Source organism: Crocodylus siamensis, chromosome 3 (genome assembly GCF_052110815.1).
Source record: "Crocodylus siamensis isolate JL-2025a chromosome 3, ASM5211081v1, whole genome shotgun sequence".
Classification (NCBI taxonomy): domain Eukaryota; kingdom Metazoa; phylum Chordata; order Crocodylia; family Crocodylidae; genus Crocodylus; species Crocodylus siamensis.
The window spans coordinates 253,955,009-253,972,615 of NC_143397.1; the positions used below are offsets into that span (position 1 = coordinate 253,955,009).

At 45.5% G+C, this 17,607-nt stretch overlaps 1 protein-coding gene across 1 annotated transcript in view; it reads left to right on the forward strand.

The window, feature by feature from the left end:
* Positions 1-219: 219 nt before the first annotated feature.
* Positions 220-17,607, forward strand: part of DENND3 (DENN domain containing 3) — a 74,387-nt gene continuing 56,999 nt past the window's right edge. Inside the window, exons 1-4 of the mRNA XM_090040724.1 lie at positions 220-378; positions 15,401-15,677; positions 16,285-16,400; positions 16,986-17,125. Of these exons, the coding sequence (XP_089896850.1) occupies positions 295-378; positions 15,401-15,677; positions 16,285-16,400; positions 16,986-17,125 (617 nt within the window). The 5' untranslated portion in view covers positions 220-294. The remainder of the gene's footprint in view (positions 379-15,400; positions 15,678-16,284; positions 16,401-16,985; positions 17,126-17,607) is intronic.

Sequence of the window (17,607 nt, forward strand, 5' to 3'; positions counted from 1 at the left end):
TATCTAGTGCACCCCTGCCCCTGTGCAAGACACCTCACTGTTTCGTGTCAACCCAGACACACGCACGTGTACACACACCTGCGTCGCCTCCACCCCGCGTGGGACCCGCTGAGGGAGCAAGTGCAACGGCCCCCCGCGCCCGCGCCACACCCCGGGGACAGAACCCCGCCCCCTCCTGCCTCTGAATGGCCAGGCTGCCGGGAGGCGGGGCAGCGAGCCAATGGGAGGGCGCCCGGTAACGGTCAGGGTAGGCCCCGCCGCGGGGCAGGCCGCAGAGGGTGGTTGCCCGCGGCCATGGAGGACGTGCTGCCTGCGGGGCTGCTCGAGTTGTGCGCGCTGGTCGGCGTCCCCCGCGAGCGGGCCCGGGAGGCCAGCCAGGTAGGCCGGGGCCTCCACAGCTGCTTTCCGCCCCGCACGGCTCCGTGAAATTTAGGAGCTCGCTGACATGTTTTAGGTGCAGTTGGAGCGGGGAGCGGGCAGGCAGCCCGGCAGATTGGGCAGGGGAAGGGATGGCAGCGGCACTTGGGTCTGGCCCCGAAGGTTGCCCTGGAGGAGGAGCAGGAGGAGGAGGGCGGGGCAGTGGGTTAAATCTGGGTTGCAGAAATCGGCTTTTGTGTTGATGACCAAAAAGCCCCTAAAACGTCGTTCTGTGAAGTCACTGAATCATCTGAATTGGGTTCAAATCCAGTAGAAGTTGGCACGATTGATTCTGACTTCAGGGTAGTCGATATGATTCACTTATTGCCAGCTGTTTTGATCTGAATTGCAAGGAAACTGCTGCCATCATTGCTACTGTTAAATCGGGCTGGGGGGGTTGCCCCCACAGTCAGACTCCTTTGTTTCTTTCCCCCCTCAAAAAAAGAGCCCTGCTGTGGGGGGAGATGTTGATGCCAAGTCTCAGTTCCTGCAGATCTTGTGGCCCTGTTTGAACTGGAAACCACAATGAATAAAAGGGGCTTTGTTGCTACCCTCTCGCTAACGATGAGACAGCTTTTGCTGCTTTCAGCTTTATTATTTAGCTAATAATAATGAAGGATTCACATTTTGGAGCCTTGTTCAAGGCAACTTTCCTGATTTTGGGGGGGAGGAGTTGTCTCTCGAATATTGCAGCAAAACTGTTTTGAAATGCAGACTGCAGATGTACCATGTAATTAAGATATTTGTTTGCAAGGAGTAACCCTCCATCCAGTTTCTGGTTCTCTGTCCATCGTAAACTCTGTACAAACTCTACCCTTTTTCCGTTTAAAAAAAATAAAATGAGAAAATCCAATAACCAAATCCTACACGACTGGAGGATCAGTCCAACTGCAGCGCACGTGTGTGAAGTCCTGTCCCTCTGTGAGATGTCAAGCAGAGGGTGAGAGGAGTCCGTTTTAAGATGGCTCCATGAGCATGTCTGTCACCAAGGTTACATCTCTCGAAGCTGCTACCTCGGTAGGGCTGTGCTCTTAGTCACTTACCTAGCACTTGTCTAACTTGCTCTGAAAGTTATATCACATCCTTTTCCTGGTGTGACACTACCAGTGCATGAAGGAAATGGTGCGTGCAGTGTTATTTTTAACTTGAGTGATCACAGGAGATAAGAGTTTTTGTTAAATGAAGTTGAAACTAAATTTTAATTACGGTTCAAGTAAAATGATGATAGTTGCATATATGTTAGGGTTATATTTTTTAAAAAAGGATGATAGCCCTGACCTTGAGTACACTAATACACATTCTTATCTTTACTGCAGTGAAGTCAGTAGCATTACTCAAAAAAGTTTCAGCAGGTATGTAATCGTTTGCTGAGTCTGCAGCTAAATTCCACCAAATTTCTACATCACTCAGTTGCTCTTGAAAATCTTGCCCAATAGATTTTCATTTAGTTTCTTGCAGAGGTTCCCAAACTTTTTCTTATTGCGTACCCCCTTCCAGATTTACCATCTGTCCACATACCGCCATGAGCGTACAGTTTATATTTTAACTCTTTAGATGCCAATTATTATTATAATGAAAATGAAATCCGCCATTACACAACTTCTCCTGTGTACCCCAGGTGTACATGTACCACAGTTTGGGGACCCCTGGTTTAGTGGATTCAAGATGAAAACAGTACATAAATATTTAAAAAAAAAAAAAAAATCCCAGCCAAAGCCAAATATGCAGAAAACATATAAACTCAGCCAGAGGGTATAGAAAATTGTCATGAAGTTTGAATCATAATTGAGCATTAGTTCCAAGACTGGTGAGACAAATCTAGAAATCCAGCTCCCTTCTTTCCTCTCATCTCTTCTCGTTTTGGAAAGGGGAAGTAGAGGAATTCTAGCTGAATTCCAAGCTGGATCTATAAGTTTTGAAATGCAGTTCTAGAGATCATACTTCTACTTTATTTATACATATTATACCTGGATTTATTATAGATTTCATAGACAGTAGGGGTTGGAAAGGACTTCATGAAATGGAGTCCGGTCCCCCTGCCAGAGCTAGGAAGTCTGATGGGGATCAAATGGGTTATTCTCAGTGAGACTGGCTGACCTGCTCCACCGGGCTTTAAACTAAGCCCGCTGGGGGACGGGGGGACTACTGCCACTGCTGGCCTGCTGAGCAACCCTTGCAAAGCCAGCAGACCAAGGCACTTAAGGGAGCCCACCCCTGCCCCAGCCCTGGCACAATCTGTGGGCAAGGCAAGAGCCCCCAAGGGGACATTTGCCTGCCTGTACACAAATGCCGGGAGCCTGGGCAACAAGCAGGACGAGCTCGTCCTCCTGCTCAGTGCAAAGAATTATGACGTCACTGGGATAACGGAGACCTGGTGGGACTCCACCCATGACTGGACCACGGGTATAGAGGGCTATACCCTGTACAGGAGGGATCGTGTTGACAAAAGGGGCGGGGGTGTAGCTCTCTATGTGAAGGAAAGCTACATGTCCCTGCAAGCTGATGTTGGCGACCGGCATGGACAGCTAGAGACCCTCTGGGTAAAAATTCGTGGGGAATACGGCACAGGGGACACAACGGTGGGAGTCTACTACAGACCTCCCACTCAAAGTCCCGAGCTTGACCAGGAGTTCGCCCGGCAACTGACTGAGGCCGCTTGCTCCAGGACCTTGGTTGTCACGGGTGACTTCAATTACCCGGACATCTCATGGGAAGATCACTCAGCAAAATCCGAGCGGTCGCAAAGCTTTCTCTCGTGCGTGGATGACCTCTACCTGACTCAAGAAGTCTATGGGCCAACGAGAGGCAAAGCGCTGCTCGACCTGGTACTGGCTACGGGGGACGACCTAATCGGCGACCTAGTGATCGATGGGAAGCTGAGTGACAGCGACCACGAGCTGATCACCTTCACCATCCACCGTACAGCTGGCAAGTCAGTCAGCAACGCAGAAGTCCTTGACTTCAGAAAAGCCGACTTTGACAAGCTCAAGAGGCTTGTTGGTCAGGCCCTTAGGGACCATGACTCCAGGGAGAGTGGTTGCTTCTCAAGGAAACGATCTTCAATGCACAAGGTAAATCTATTCCAACACGGAGGAAAGGCAGCAAGAAGGCACAGCAGCCCTCCTGGCTCTCCAGGGACCTAGCGGACCTCCTGCGGCAAAAAGGGAAAGCCTACAAAGGGTGGAGGATGGGATTCACCTCCAAGGAGGATTATTCTGCACTGGTCCGGTCCTGCAGGGAGCAAACCAGGAAAGCCAAGGCTGCAACTGAACTCCAACTAGCTTCAAGCATCAAGGATAACAAAAAGTCCTTTTTCAGATATGTGGGGAGCCAGAGGAAAAGCAAGGGCAATGTTGGACCCCTGCTAAACCAGATGGGGCAACTGACAACTGACGCCCAGGAAAAAGCCAACCTATTAAATAGGTACTTTGCGTCAGTCTTTCATCAGTCCCATGGGACGCCCATGCCTGCTATGGGACAGGGAGATCCGGGTGATGGGGATCCCCTACCCTCCATCAATGCTGACCTCGTGAAGGAACACCTTGAGAAGCTGGATACCTTCAAGTCAGCCGGCCCTGACAGTCTGCACCCCAGGGTACTCAAGGAGCTGGTGAACGTCATAGCCCAGCCCCTGGCACGGATCTTTGAAAACTCCTGGAGCTCTGGTGTAGTGCCCAAAGACTGGAAGAAGGCCAATGTGGTGCCGATCTTCAAGAAAGGGAGGAGAGTGGATCCGGCTAACTACAGGCCCATTAGCCTGACTTCTATCCTGGGGAAGATCTTAGAAAAGTTTATTAAGGAGGCCATCCTTGATGGACTGGCCCAGGCTAACATCCTAAGGGATAACCAGCACGGGTTTGTTGCGGGTAGGTCTTGTTTGACCAATCTCATTTCCTTCTATGACCAAGTGACCTATCACCTGGATCAGGGAGAAGAGATTGATGTCATATATCTTGACTTCAAAAAAGCTTTTGATCTGGTATCCCATGATCACCCCTTGGCCAAACTGCCCAGTTGTGGCCTTGGCTCCACCACGATCCGCTGGCTGGGAAATTGTCTCCGTGGTCAGACCCAGAGGGTTGTAATTGATGGCAGTCACTCATCGTGGTGCCCTGTGACCAGTGGGGTCCCTCAAGGCTCTGTCCTGGGACCCATACTGTTCAACATCTTCATTAATGATGTGGACATTGGAGTCAGGAGTGGACTGGCCAAGTTCGCCAATGACACCAAACTTTGGGGCAAAGCATCCACGCCAGAAGACAGGCGGATGATCCAGGCTGACCTGGACAAGCTCAGCAAATGGGCAGACTGAGAACCTGATGGTGTTTAACACCGAAAAATGCAAGGTTCTCCACCTTGGGAGGAAAAACCTGCAGCATCCTTATAGGCTCGGCAGTGCTACGTTGGCTAGCACTACAGAAGAAAGAGACTTGGGGGTCATCATTGACCACAAGATGAACGTGAGCCTGCAATGCGATGCTGCGGCTAATAAAGTGGCTAATTCCTGGAATTAGATAACATAATAAAGCGACCAAAATGCTGGCTTGCATCCATAGATGCTTCTCGAGCAAATCCCGGGACGTCATTCTCCCCTTGTACTCGGCCTTGATGAGGTCGCAGCTGGAGTACTGCATCCAGTTTTGGGCTCCACAGTTCAAAAGGGATGTGGAGAAGCTTGAGAGAATCCAGAGAAGAGCCACATGCATGATCAGAGGTCAGGAAAGCAGACCTTACGATGATAGACTGAGAGCCATGGGACTCTTTAGCCCGGAAAAGAGCAGGCTCAGGGGTGATCTGATGGCCACCTATAAGTTTATTAGGGGTGACCACCAGGATCTGGGGGAACGTCTGTTCACCAGAGCACCCCAAGGGATGACGAGGTTGAACGGTCACAGACTCCTGCAAGACCATTTCAGGCTTGACATAAGGAAGAATTTCTTTACTGTCTGAGCCCCCAAGGTCTGGAACAGGCTGCCAGCAGAGGTGGTTCAAGCACCTACATTGAACACCTTCAAGAGTAAATTGGATGCTTATCTTGCTGGGATCCTATGACCCAGCTGACTTCCTGTCCTTTGGGCAGGGGGCTGGACTCGATGATCTCTCGAGGTCCCTTCCAGCCCTGATGTCTATGAAATCCCCTGGGTGGGGGGCACTGAAGAGTAGAGCAGTCATTTCCAGTAAATGAAACAGAGAAGCCAAGGCCTGAATCTTCCAGGTGGTCCTGTAGGATCCTGTCGGTATAGAGGGAGCAGGTCTGCTTTCTTTAATAGGTTCGTGCATGAAGCTGCAGTTTGTTGAATGTATCAAATAAATCTTTCAGGATGTGTTGATTTGATTTTTGTGGCAGTATACGTGTAATAAATACATCATAGAAAAGTAGGGGTGAAAGGGATTTCCATAGGTGATCTAGTCCAACACCCTGCCTGAGGTAGGATCATCCAAACCATCCCATACAATCCATAATCTCTGCTTCCTAGTGAAACTGTCAACCCAGATGCAACACAAGACATAGCACCCTAACTTGCCATAGGTAAAGTAGGGGGACCACGGCAGCCAACATCCTGCTTCTGTAAAAGGTTGTTAATGTACACTTAAGAGATCCCAGGTAGGTCGCACCCCCCTGTGCTACAGAGGAAGGCATAAACCCCCACAGTCCATACCCATCTGACTGTGGTGTAAAATTTCTTCCTGATTCCAGAAATGGCAATGGGTCTGACCCTGAGTGGAGGGGGAAGACCTTTTAGCCAGGAGCCTTTGCTTTTAAGTGCCAGCAGGAGCATTGGCACACCCTAGTCAAAATTCCCAGCCTTGGCTGTAGTCAACACCCAATACCTCTGAGAGAGGCTTAAAAAAAATCCTGGAAAACCCTATACCTGACATGTGTAGCAGAAAACTGAGGTGTGGGGCGGGGGGATTTCCTCCTATCCCCATGCAGCAATTAACAGAGCCTGGAAGCATGGTAAATATCATAGTCCAACATAGGCATAGCTACACTGAGGTCATCCCTGACATGTGACTGTCTAGCCTTTTCCTGAACACCTTCAGGGATGGAGTGTCCACAACTTCCATAGGCAATCTGTTCCACAGGCTCACTCTTCTAACAGTGAAGAAAGAAGGTTTTTCCTGATATCCAGTCTAAACCTACTGTGCAACTTGAAGCCATTGATCTGTATCCTATTCTCTGCTACAAGAGAGAGGAGGTGTTCTTTATGGCAGCCCATCAAGTATTAGAAGACTGCTATCATGTCTCCTCTTACGTACCATTTCCCCAAACTGAACACGCCTAGCTCCTTCAGCCTTTTCTCGTATGACTTGCTTTCCGAGCCCTTTATCATCTTTGTTGCCTGCCTCTGGACCCGCTCTAACTTCTCCAAGTTCCATTATCTTTTTAAAATGTGGAGTCCAGAACCGCATAATATTCCAGATGGTGCTTACCTAATTGGTATCAAGTAGAGAGACACTGTCATCTCCCATGTCTTGCACCTACTGCTTCTGTTGATGCAGCCCAAAACCACGTTTGCCTTCTGTGCAGCAGCATTACACTGGAGACTTGTATGGAGCCTGTGTTCTACCAAGACTCGCAAATACTTCTTCATAGGGCTGCCATCCAGTCAAATCTCACCCATCTTGTATTTGTATGTTTGATTATTCCTCTCAAGGTGTAGCCTTTGCATTTGTTGTGCATTTGTCCACTTTGAACTTCATCTTGTTAGCTTAAGCCCAGCTTTCCAGTCTGAGATCCTTCTGAATTGTTCTCCTATCCTCCAGCATGTTCACAATCCTTCCTAGTTTCATGTTTTCCACAGGCTTGCTTAAGATGCTTTCTATACCAGCATCCAAAACCTTAATAAACATGTTGAACAGCCCTGGGCCAAGGACAGACCCCCATGGGACTCCACTTAAAAACTCCTGCTATTCTGACGTGGATCCATTAATGATTACCTTGTGCTTGTGGCTTGTGGCTATTGAGCCAGTTGTCTATGCACCTTCTAGTAGTTTATCCATAAACATTTCCCTAATTTGTTTATGAGAAGGTCATGTGGGACCTTGTGGAAAGCCTTGTTGAAGTCCCGATGCACTAACTATATCCACAGCATTCGTCTTCATCCACCTACCCAAATAGAATAACAGCAGTAATTTGGGGGATTGGGTTTGCATTATCAAGGACTGGATTTTTCTTGTTGTACACTCAGGGTGTCAAACTCACCTTGTGCACAGAGCTGGATCCAGACTGTGGGGCTCCTCACAGGCCAGATTCAGCCTAGGGCATGCAGCACTGATGGCAGTGGAGGCTCTACCTCCAACTTGGGGCATGCACGGGTGGCATTAGTGGTGCTGGCAGGTCTGGCACAGGCATGCAGTGCAGCTTCTGGCTCCTGCCACATGCCCCACGGCAGAGCGGGAGCTGCTACTGAATGCCCTGTGCTGATCCCTGAGGCATGCAGTGGTTCCGCGTGGGGGACTGGTGGCTGGGGTGGTAAGACCACAGCACTGGTGATGGGCAAAGTGGCTGAAGTGCAGCTGTGGCTCTACCAGCCCTTACTCGCCCTCCTGCCATTGATTGTGTTGTCTGCAACAGGGCACTCCTACCCGGCCATGTCCCCCTACTTTAGGTGGCCCACCTCTAGCCCAGTGGACCAAATGGAGCAGCTCTGTGGTTTATATGTCTCACACCCTTGTTATACACTAACAAACAGGTAGGGGAGTTTTTCCCCTTAAAAATCTGTTGTTAAAACCTTTAAGCTAAACTTTTAAAGTGAAGCAATCCTTCCTTCCCCATTTTTTTTTCTCTTTGTTTCCAAATCCCTTACAGATCTTGGTTTACCAGGTAGCATTGAATGTCACTCTTGGCAGAAGTAGAATCACTTATAAATTGGTGGCTGTCAGGTTTTGTTGGTAGAAATCCAGCCCTTTTTCTTTTAAAGACAGTGTGCTCACAGGTAGAGAGAAACAAGAAGCAAAGGTGGAAAAATGTAGCCTTTCAGAGAAGGAACAGAAGCTGTAGAGCATAACCCAGTTATTTATCCTGGGAACGTTTCTCCTTTAACTGGCATTCAAAAATGTTACTACGCTACTTTCTTCTGACGTGTCTGTTGTATGCAAACGTTTCACTGCATATGGGGTTGCTCCATGTCACTTTAGTCCTTGGGACAAGCTGAATGTTTTAAGGCAGGGCAGGGTAGCACCTTAGAGACTAATTTGTTCAGATAGACAGTCTCCTACAAAAGCTTAAGCCTTCTTCATCAGATGCCATGGATGGACATGCAGAGAACAGGGATACTAAACAGAAAGGAATAAAATAATTTAAATACAAGGTATAGGGAAAGGGGGAAGAGAAGATGGAAAGGGGGGCTCTGCTGAGAGTGGAAGGTGGGTTCAAGAGCTCAAAAAGGATAAAGAAAGCAGTTAACCTGTGTATACTTCAAGGAGTTACAGTCTAGGTAATGGGATAAGAATCCAGTCTCTGCTTAACACGGGTCAGCCTGTGGAAGACTTCTTGTTCTGACGTGTTGCACTCGAGGTTGGTTTTTAAAGGGTTCTGCCATAGGCTTTTGTGTATTTCTGGAACTGATGTAAAATTGGTGTCCTGTCCCTTTCTTGTGGGGTTTGCCCCCTCTGTCTAATTTAGACAGCAGAGGGGGAGTGCAAGCAGGAATAGTGTGTATGACATGGGTAGAAGAGCAGGTGAATGACCCTTTGATGTTATAATCCATGGTGTTTGGTCCAGCAATGATGTAATCTCTGTTGATGAGAGGGGCATGGCTGCAAGGCCCTGATACCTTGGGGAGAATGGGAGTCAAGTCATCTGTTGCTGGAGAGGCATTGTTTGCAGTTGTGGGGGCTGCCTTTAAGCCAGGACGGGCTTGTTCCCCCCACAGCTACCTTGAGATGGGTGTCATTATCCAAGGAGGGGTTGGGACTCATTACTGAAGTGTTTGGGGTGGTGACTGTAGGTGACAACCAGACAGATTCTGCTGTCCTTGTCATAGATTGGTATTATAGCAGGCTGGAGCAGGGCCTGAGTCTGGCTCTGACTTCGGTGGCTACGGTGTTGGGATTGTGTTGCGAGTGTAGGAATTCCTGCTCCAGCTCCCGAAGTTGTACATCCCAGGCAGCTGTGTCGGAGCTGATACAGTTGTATAGGTGATAGGTCTAACGGTGCTTAGGATGCATGTTGACGGTATGGAGTTAGTTGTAGCATTCAGTCAGTTTCTCATGCAATGTAGTGGTTTTGTGGCAATTGTACCCAGAGAAATTCCACCAGGACTTCAACTTCCCCCCCAAAATGACTCTGGAAGACTCCAGCCAGCAAATTCAATTTCTTGAACACCATTAGGAAAGTTACTTCTCTAGGGATTTCTTTCTGTACTTTAGATATATGAGGGGCAACAGCAAAGGAAGTGTACTTCAAGGCCTGTCATATTGGCATCCTGGGGGCTGTACATCTGTACATGGGAGTACCATTCATTTTTAGATATAGGGAAGCAGCAGTCCTCTCCTGTTTCCAGATGTAGCATCTTTAAGTGGTTGCATAGTTCCCTCTAGTATTGTTCCAGGTAGTCCTTGGTCAGGAGTTAATAAAACTCTGTGTTGGAAAGTTGTCCCTTGGTTTCCTGTATGTATTATGGATAGACTTGTGCTGGCTGGCTTTTCTTGTCCAATAGGAAAGAAAATGATAGGTGGAAAAGGAAATTCACACACTTAAGAGGGAGAAGGATAATTCAGGTTTGTGAGTAAGAATTGTTCAGGATACTGCAATCCATGTAATTCCTTTAGCTCTTCAGGTCTGGCCAGACCAGGGTGTTTTGTTTTTCTTTCTTTTTGCAGCTAATAGAGCCCTAACTGAGATGGCAAATCTTGGAGTTCTTGTGTGTAGCTGCCAAAGAAGAGGCTGAGCTGTGTACAAACAAGTTGACAAATGCTTCTCTGGAAAAACAAAGATGACACTTCTCTGATTTAACCTAATCAAATATCCATAACTACTTGCACAGGTTTTGTATTTTTACCTGGAGATGCAGGAGATTTTTAAAAAATCCGGCTGTAAACAGATTAGCTACTTTCTAAGTCAGTTGTTCTCAACCTTTTTTACTTCAAGACCTCCTTTCATCATTTTTAAGAATTTGGGAGCATCCTTGCTACTCTGTGCCCTCACTCCCACCCTTGGGGTCCCAAGCAATACTTGTTTTAATTTCCGTGATGCTCCCTTTCCCCCAGAGATTGCTGTGTTGAGTTCCAGAAATATGGTGCCAGAAAACAACCCAAATAGCTATTTTTAATGTGTTTTATAATGGCAATGGAGTCTAGCTCCTGGAATTAGATAACATGAGAATGCAGAAGGGGACATGCTGGTCCCATCACATGTTTACTAGCACACAGATGCATAGTAAGGTCACGTGGTTTTTTGTAGAGTAATGATGATTTTGGCAGTTTCATTTACTTTGCAAAGTATGGAATATTTTAATTGCTTAATTTATGTAAGCTCCTATTCTATTTTGGGCAGCTCCTATTCTATTTTGGGCAGCGCCTCTCTTAAGATTCAGTTGGGTGTTCTTCATTGAAGGCAGGGATTTATCCTCTGTAGTTCACCATTAAGGGTCATCTCTAGTTCTCTCTCTGTTCTTACTCAGGTCAGTTGTCAAGTTGCTGCTGCTGCTGCTGCTGCTCTTTTCATACTTCAGAAACCCAACTATCCTGTCTTTTAAGCTTTACATCTGTTCTTCTGCATTATTCTGGTTGCTAACATCATTCCCTTCCTGTGCATCCAAAGTGAGCTGTTTTAAAATGCCTTCTCTTGATTATTGATTAGGTCACTTCATTTTCCACCACCAACAGTTGACATGTCTTGTCTTGTTGTCATCTTCCAGACTTCACCTTGTCTGCAGCTACACTAGTGCCTGCAACTTAGATCTTGTCTTTTTCCATGCCCCTCACTTGATCCTTTTTCTACTAGCAACTCCAGCCTCTAAAGTCATCTGACTCCTTTGCCTTGTGGTTTCTTCTTTGCTATTTTGGTGCTTTGTTCTCTACTGTGCTGTTAGCATGGAGTGATCTCGGTTCCAGGAGGCCAAGTTTTGATCCTTTTTTCCAGGCCTTCTTCAAAACCTCTTTCCAAGCAGACATACTTATTCCTCCAACCCTGGGGAAAATTAGAAACTAAAACAACCTTATCTTAAGATTGCACTGTTCTGCGGGCTATTGTCTATCATTAAGATGGCAGGGTCCATGCATTTTTGTCTGTCTGATACATCCCTGATCATATTGTAGAAACTGAAGTGGAAAATAATCTATTCTAAAAATTACAGACTTCTGGGTTCTTATTGGATAACAGCAGCAAGGCAGAGTGTGATAAATATATGTGCAAAGAATGCATCTGGTCTGGGTCTGGGTTCTTCTCAGTGTCAAAACAGTCTTTACAGGCAGTGGAGCATTTCCAAGTCAATAAGAGACGTTAACAGCAGAGAACATAGATTGTTCTTCATATAAGTGGTGGAACTAAGTGAAGGTTGATGCTTCCCTTCCCCCTTTTCTCTGAACTACAGAATTAAAAGCTCTGACTTTTGACCATAGAACTTAATGTCAGATGACTTTGATGCTGACAATCAGGTCACTGTCAAGTCGACAATATAGCACAGTGAAAAAATCTGGGTTTAATGCTACTGCTGCTGAAGACAATGACCTCAAGGAGCTGCCTCCCCACAAACTGTTATATACTGGGGCCCTTAAATCAATGGCTGTAATTCAACACTTTGCAGCAAACAAATGTCCCAGCTTTGGATGCAGGTCAACTCTTGACCATGATGAGAGAACTTAGTAGTTTCTTTTTAAAGGTTTTAATGCAAAGCAAGATTGCTGACACCCAAACTCTGTTTTCTTCTATAGCAACCTCAGGGCTGAGGGTTATGTCTCCAAGTTCCCTCTAAAATGTTTAGGAGCATTTTTTGATAGAAACCAATTGGAATTAACTCCATTAGAAATTAGGCAGCAAATGCTAGTTAAACGAAGATGAACCTTCTTTCTCATTAGAGTTTGGGCAGCAACTGCCAGTTAAGGGGAAGAGGATGGAACTTCAGCTTTGTACTGTAGGAGTATGTGGCAATTACTTCCCCCCGCTTTACAACTAAGTTTTTATTTTTTTTAAAGTCGTTGCTATCCTCTCGGTTTTGCAATGGATACTTACCTAAACTTCATTTCCTAGGCTCCTTTGGGTAAGAGTCTTTAATTGTGTTTTGTAGAAGAGTACTGTTTGACCTTAATATCTTTGAAAAGTATCCTATACTGGAATAAAAAAACGTAGTGGTTAACTTCCAAGATATTAAGTATTCCTTTTAAGGGTTTTTTTTTTTCCTATCACTTTCCATACTAGAGGAAAGTACTGATCAGACCCACCTGCTAACACTGAATCAAATTAGTTAAGCTTTCTTTATGCTTCCAAAACCTTTGATATAAAGTGGCTTATTTTAAATGAAGCGCTGCGTCATTGGTTTGTGTTGAAGCTATTTAAAAAAAAAATGGAAAAATGAAATGGGGGGAAAGGGCAACATTGTATCTCAGTGAATATTTAATATGTGTAGCAATCAGTGGTTCTTGCTAGGCGTTGTGTCTGAAGGTGAAAGTAAATAGCTCTACTACCTCTGATTCATCTGCTCTTAGTCATCTCACACAAGATTTGAACATGGAAAAACATATTTTTAGCTACCCTGAGGCCCAGCTTTCCTATTTCGAAGCACACCCAGGCTGCACAAAATTTTCCCTTGCGGGCTTGGCCTTGAAGAGTAAATTTAGAATCTGCAGCCAAGTAAAGATAAAGCTACCTGGATTGTACTTGTCAGGGTGGGACCAATGGGGGAGTTTCCTCTTCTAAATCTTTACTCAAATGGTTTTACAAAATGAGAAAGTAAGAACCTGTAAAGCTATAGCACTGTCCTACCTTATTGTCCAGAGTTACTTATTGGAAAGCACTGTAATTTGATGCATGATTTAATAGGTTCTGCTATTGCCCACCCCATAGAAATGGGAAAAAACCCCTTCCTCTAACTTCAATGGAGAGGGAATCCAATTGTTTTAAAATACCTCTCATTGCTTTATTTGGGACTGATTTTAATTTTGTTTTTCACTATAGAAGGATGGCATTTCTTCCAAGATCAGTATAAAAGTACTGTATTTCTGTGAATATAAGGTGATGCAAGACAACAACCCCCCCAGTGATTAGGTTATACATATAGATAATTTATACATTTTTAATTTATACATTCATAAATTTATAATTAATATTCCGTGTATGGAATCTGATTATTGGAGGGTCATCTTATATTTCTCTCCTCTCCTCCCCCCCTCTACTGCAGGTGGTGGGGGGAGAGGTGATGCGGGGGGCAGGCAGTAGGGACAGACAGTGTGGAGGTGGTGGAGCAGACAGTGAGAGAGGCAGGTAGCTTGCCCCCTTGCTGCCTGTTTGTTTTTCCTCCTTCACTCACCCCCCGCATTGTGCCATGCCCCCCTCTCTCCTCCACATGACTTCTGCCACCGGCAACCTCAGGTCCCTACCCCACTTCCTCCTGTCCCCTCTACCTTTTCTCGGCACCAGCCATCCCTGCTGCAGCCTGGGGCACAGAGCCTGGCTCCAGTCCGGCCCTGTAGCAGCAACCGCGTGGAACCAGAACTGCTCTTCCTGCCTGGCCCTGTAGCAGTTGCCTGCTGCTGTTGTTGCTACGGGCTCGGGGTTGGGCTGGAGCCAGGCTCTGTGCCCCAGGCTGCGGAGCAAAGGTAAGGAGGAATGCGGCAGAAACAGGGGAAAGAGGGAGAAGCGGCATGGGGTGGGGACTATAGGGGAGGTGTAGTGGGTCTGCAGAGGCAGGGCGGGAGGGCAGGCTGTAGCTGAGGCTCCAGCTCCAGCCCCTACGTCAGCTGGGGGGCCAGAGCCACAGCAACTATTTCCCCCCCCCCAACTTTCCCCTTCCCATTGCTGTGTGCTTGATTGTAAGCTGATTTGGATTTTTCCCCATGTTAAACGGGGGGGAAAAAACTCTCTTTTAATGGAGTAAATGCGGTAATAAGATAAGATGTAGCTTCTTTTACAACCAAGCCTGCTTTTAAGACACCTTTTCTTTTTTGTTTTTATTTGTCTATTTCCAAACTATTTTAAGGTAGAAAAATGGAAATATCTTGACTCAAAAAAAAAAAAAAATCAGAATTAAAGGGGACTGTATCTTTTGGGGCATCTATTGGTGCTATTTCTAAAGTGTTGCTTGCCACAGGGGGTGGAAACTGCATTGCTACAATAAAACTTAAATGATGAAGAATAGATTTGAATTGGGCACCTTATCCAAATGTATCCTGAAGACAGCTGGAGAATATTTCTTTGACTTTGCTTAGTTTGGAAAAAGGCTGTAGAAAGAGGGCAAGGGAAAGGGAGAAATGAAGACCCATTCAGTTTAGTTAAATCTACAGACCATATCCACATGAGCATAACCATTTGGTTCCCTGGGGACATCTAGCAGTTGGACACCTTGTGCTCCTGCTGGTTGTCCCTGGGGAATGCCCATGCCACATGTCCTCTGGTGCACGGCAGGTTACCCTGGGTCAGATAGGGGAGGCTGGGGCCAGCACTGGGCTGGCCCCAGCAGCCTTACCTCGGGTTCGGGGGGCCTCCTGGGGCTGTGTTCTGCTGGATCCTGCCACTTGGGAGCCTGGCCAGTTGCTGGAGTGTGGCTCTGGCCAGCCAGGCTCATTTTGAGTGGCATGTGTTGCCCCCATGTGCGCTGCTCTGGATTTTTTTTTTTTTTTTTTTTAAACATATATCCCCGGGGTCAAAAAATACCCCCCGTACTGCTACCTTGCAGCACAGAGAACAGTTGAGTGTGTGCACCATACCACACGACTGCGCTCATCTGGACGTGGCCAGTCTCTAGGAAAGAAGGAAGAAGGTGTTTTAAATGCAATTAAAAATAGTAAAAATGTCTACATTATTTTTTTATTTTTTTTTTAGGGTTTTCAGAAAAAAGTAAGAAGCCTACCTCCCCTTGACCCAGAAGTCCTGTCAGTTTTTGTGCCTCCTTTTACCAGCAAAGATGAGAGTCAATCAACTACCACATATTGTAATAACGTCAATAAAACTAAACGACGTTCTTTCCGGAAAAAGAAAGAGAGGCCTAAGGCTGAGAATGTGAAGGGTCTGAATGTGGACCACAGAGTGCCAGATACTGAAGATATTAGTGTTCCCAAAGATATTGACCTCGTTGGCTTGCCGGAGCTATGCTTCCCAGGTATTATGCGGCTTTCATTTAATAATTGTTACTGAGAACTGCTTATAAACCTTCTACTATCTATTTTGTGGCCACACCTATAGCTCTATTGCTGCGTCCATGCTGCCTTTGTGTGCTGTAAAGTGAATTTCTCTTAGTATATATCATAGCATTTTAAAAAGGCTCTCCCTTCCCCACTTTCTCTCTGCCTTTACATTTTAGAACGGACTTTCTGTCAAATCGTGAATGCTTACATTTCCTCACTAGTTTCTGCTTGAGTAGTAACTGTTTCTCCAGAACCTTATAGTAACTTTGTTTGAGTAACTGGAACATGCAATCTATTAAAAAAAAAAAAAAAAAATTGTACAAACACAGCCCAGAAAAAGAATAGAGGACTTTGACTGTGGTTTGCCATATCACAAATATAAAATAAGCTGTATGATGTTTTAACTTCAGTGACCTTTTAGTAAATGGTTTTAGACTTGTATAACAAGCTTCCAATCAGTTAGCGTGGCATATTTTCATTAAAAGTGAAGTGTTGCAATGAAAAAGCAGTTGATGCAGCTTGAGTTGTACAAGCAGCTTTTACTGTGCACATATTTATAACAAGTACTCATCTTATTTGCAGGAGGACTGTATATAAGTTCTGAATCAAAAGAGGACCACATCCATTTCCTGGTTTTCACAGATGTCTGCGGTAACCGAACATACGGTGTTGTTGCACAGTATTATCAACCTATTCAAGTATGTTGTGTAATAAGCATTTTTAATTAAACTTCTTATGTAGAAACTGTTGAAAAATGCCAATTCATTGGATTTCTGAAATTACTTTTATATGCTTTAATAGCAATATGGTATAGATCATTAATCTAAAGGTGGCGTATATGATGCTAGCTACCTCAGTTTCTTGTGTTATGGGTTATAGAAACGTGCATCTTACGCTTGGCTGAGCTGTTAGGCTTGAGCAGACCTACTGGTTTTTGACCTGTGATTCCTAATTTACTGTAATGTGGTGCCCTCATTGAACACTGTAGATTTTTAACTGGGAGTTGTGTGACTATCAGAGAGCAGAATTTATTCCCTAGGCATAGTTTTAGGTGCATGAGTTTGAGAAATATACAAGTGCTCTTGATAGATATGCTCAAAAATATGCTTTTAATAGATGGATATAATTTTGTAGGCTGAGATTTTTAAAGGACCAAGGGAACTTAAATGTCCAAATCTCATCAAAATTTAGTAGGGGTTTGGCTATTTCCCTTGGTTCCATTGAAAATACCAGCCCTAACTTCATGATTAACATCATCACATTAATCTGCAGTTTTCTTGTAGGATGGATGCATTCCAGCAAATGGGCAGGCCCACTGGGAATCCGTGCAGACTGGTAAAGCGTTTGCCTGCTTTGTACCATTTGCTGTGTGTGTCATCTCCAGATATCCATACTTTAATGCTCTCAAGGACTGCCTATCTTGGTAAGAATTACTATTCTATAATGCATGTCACTGTTGTAAAAGCATGTAGAGACACACAAATAGTTTTTCTCAGTTATTTTAAAAAATCATACATAATGTACGCCCATGCTATATTTACTCAAATATAATACAACTCCCCCCCAATAGTTAGATTCTATATGGGGAAAAATTATAAATTTGTTTTCTAGATATCTATTAATCCAAAGCCAAAAGGTTCGTGGTTTATCATATAGTTCATTGGGCGGGGCCCCAGCAGTGTCAACAGCGTTTCAAGCCATGGTGACCCCATAGCTCATCACTGCTCTGTGTGTGTGTGTGTGTGCACGCGCTCCAGATACCCACCTCATCCCCTGTTTAGTGATGTTTGCCAGGCATTGTAGTCTGGTGGAAAAAACAGGAGTCATCAGAAATGGGACAGAAAGGCACAGCTCAGCTGTTGGAGTGAAGAGGAAGTCGAAATGTATGTAGTGTAATGAAAAAAG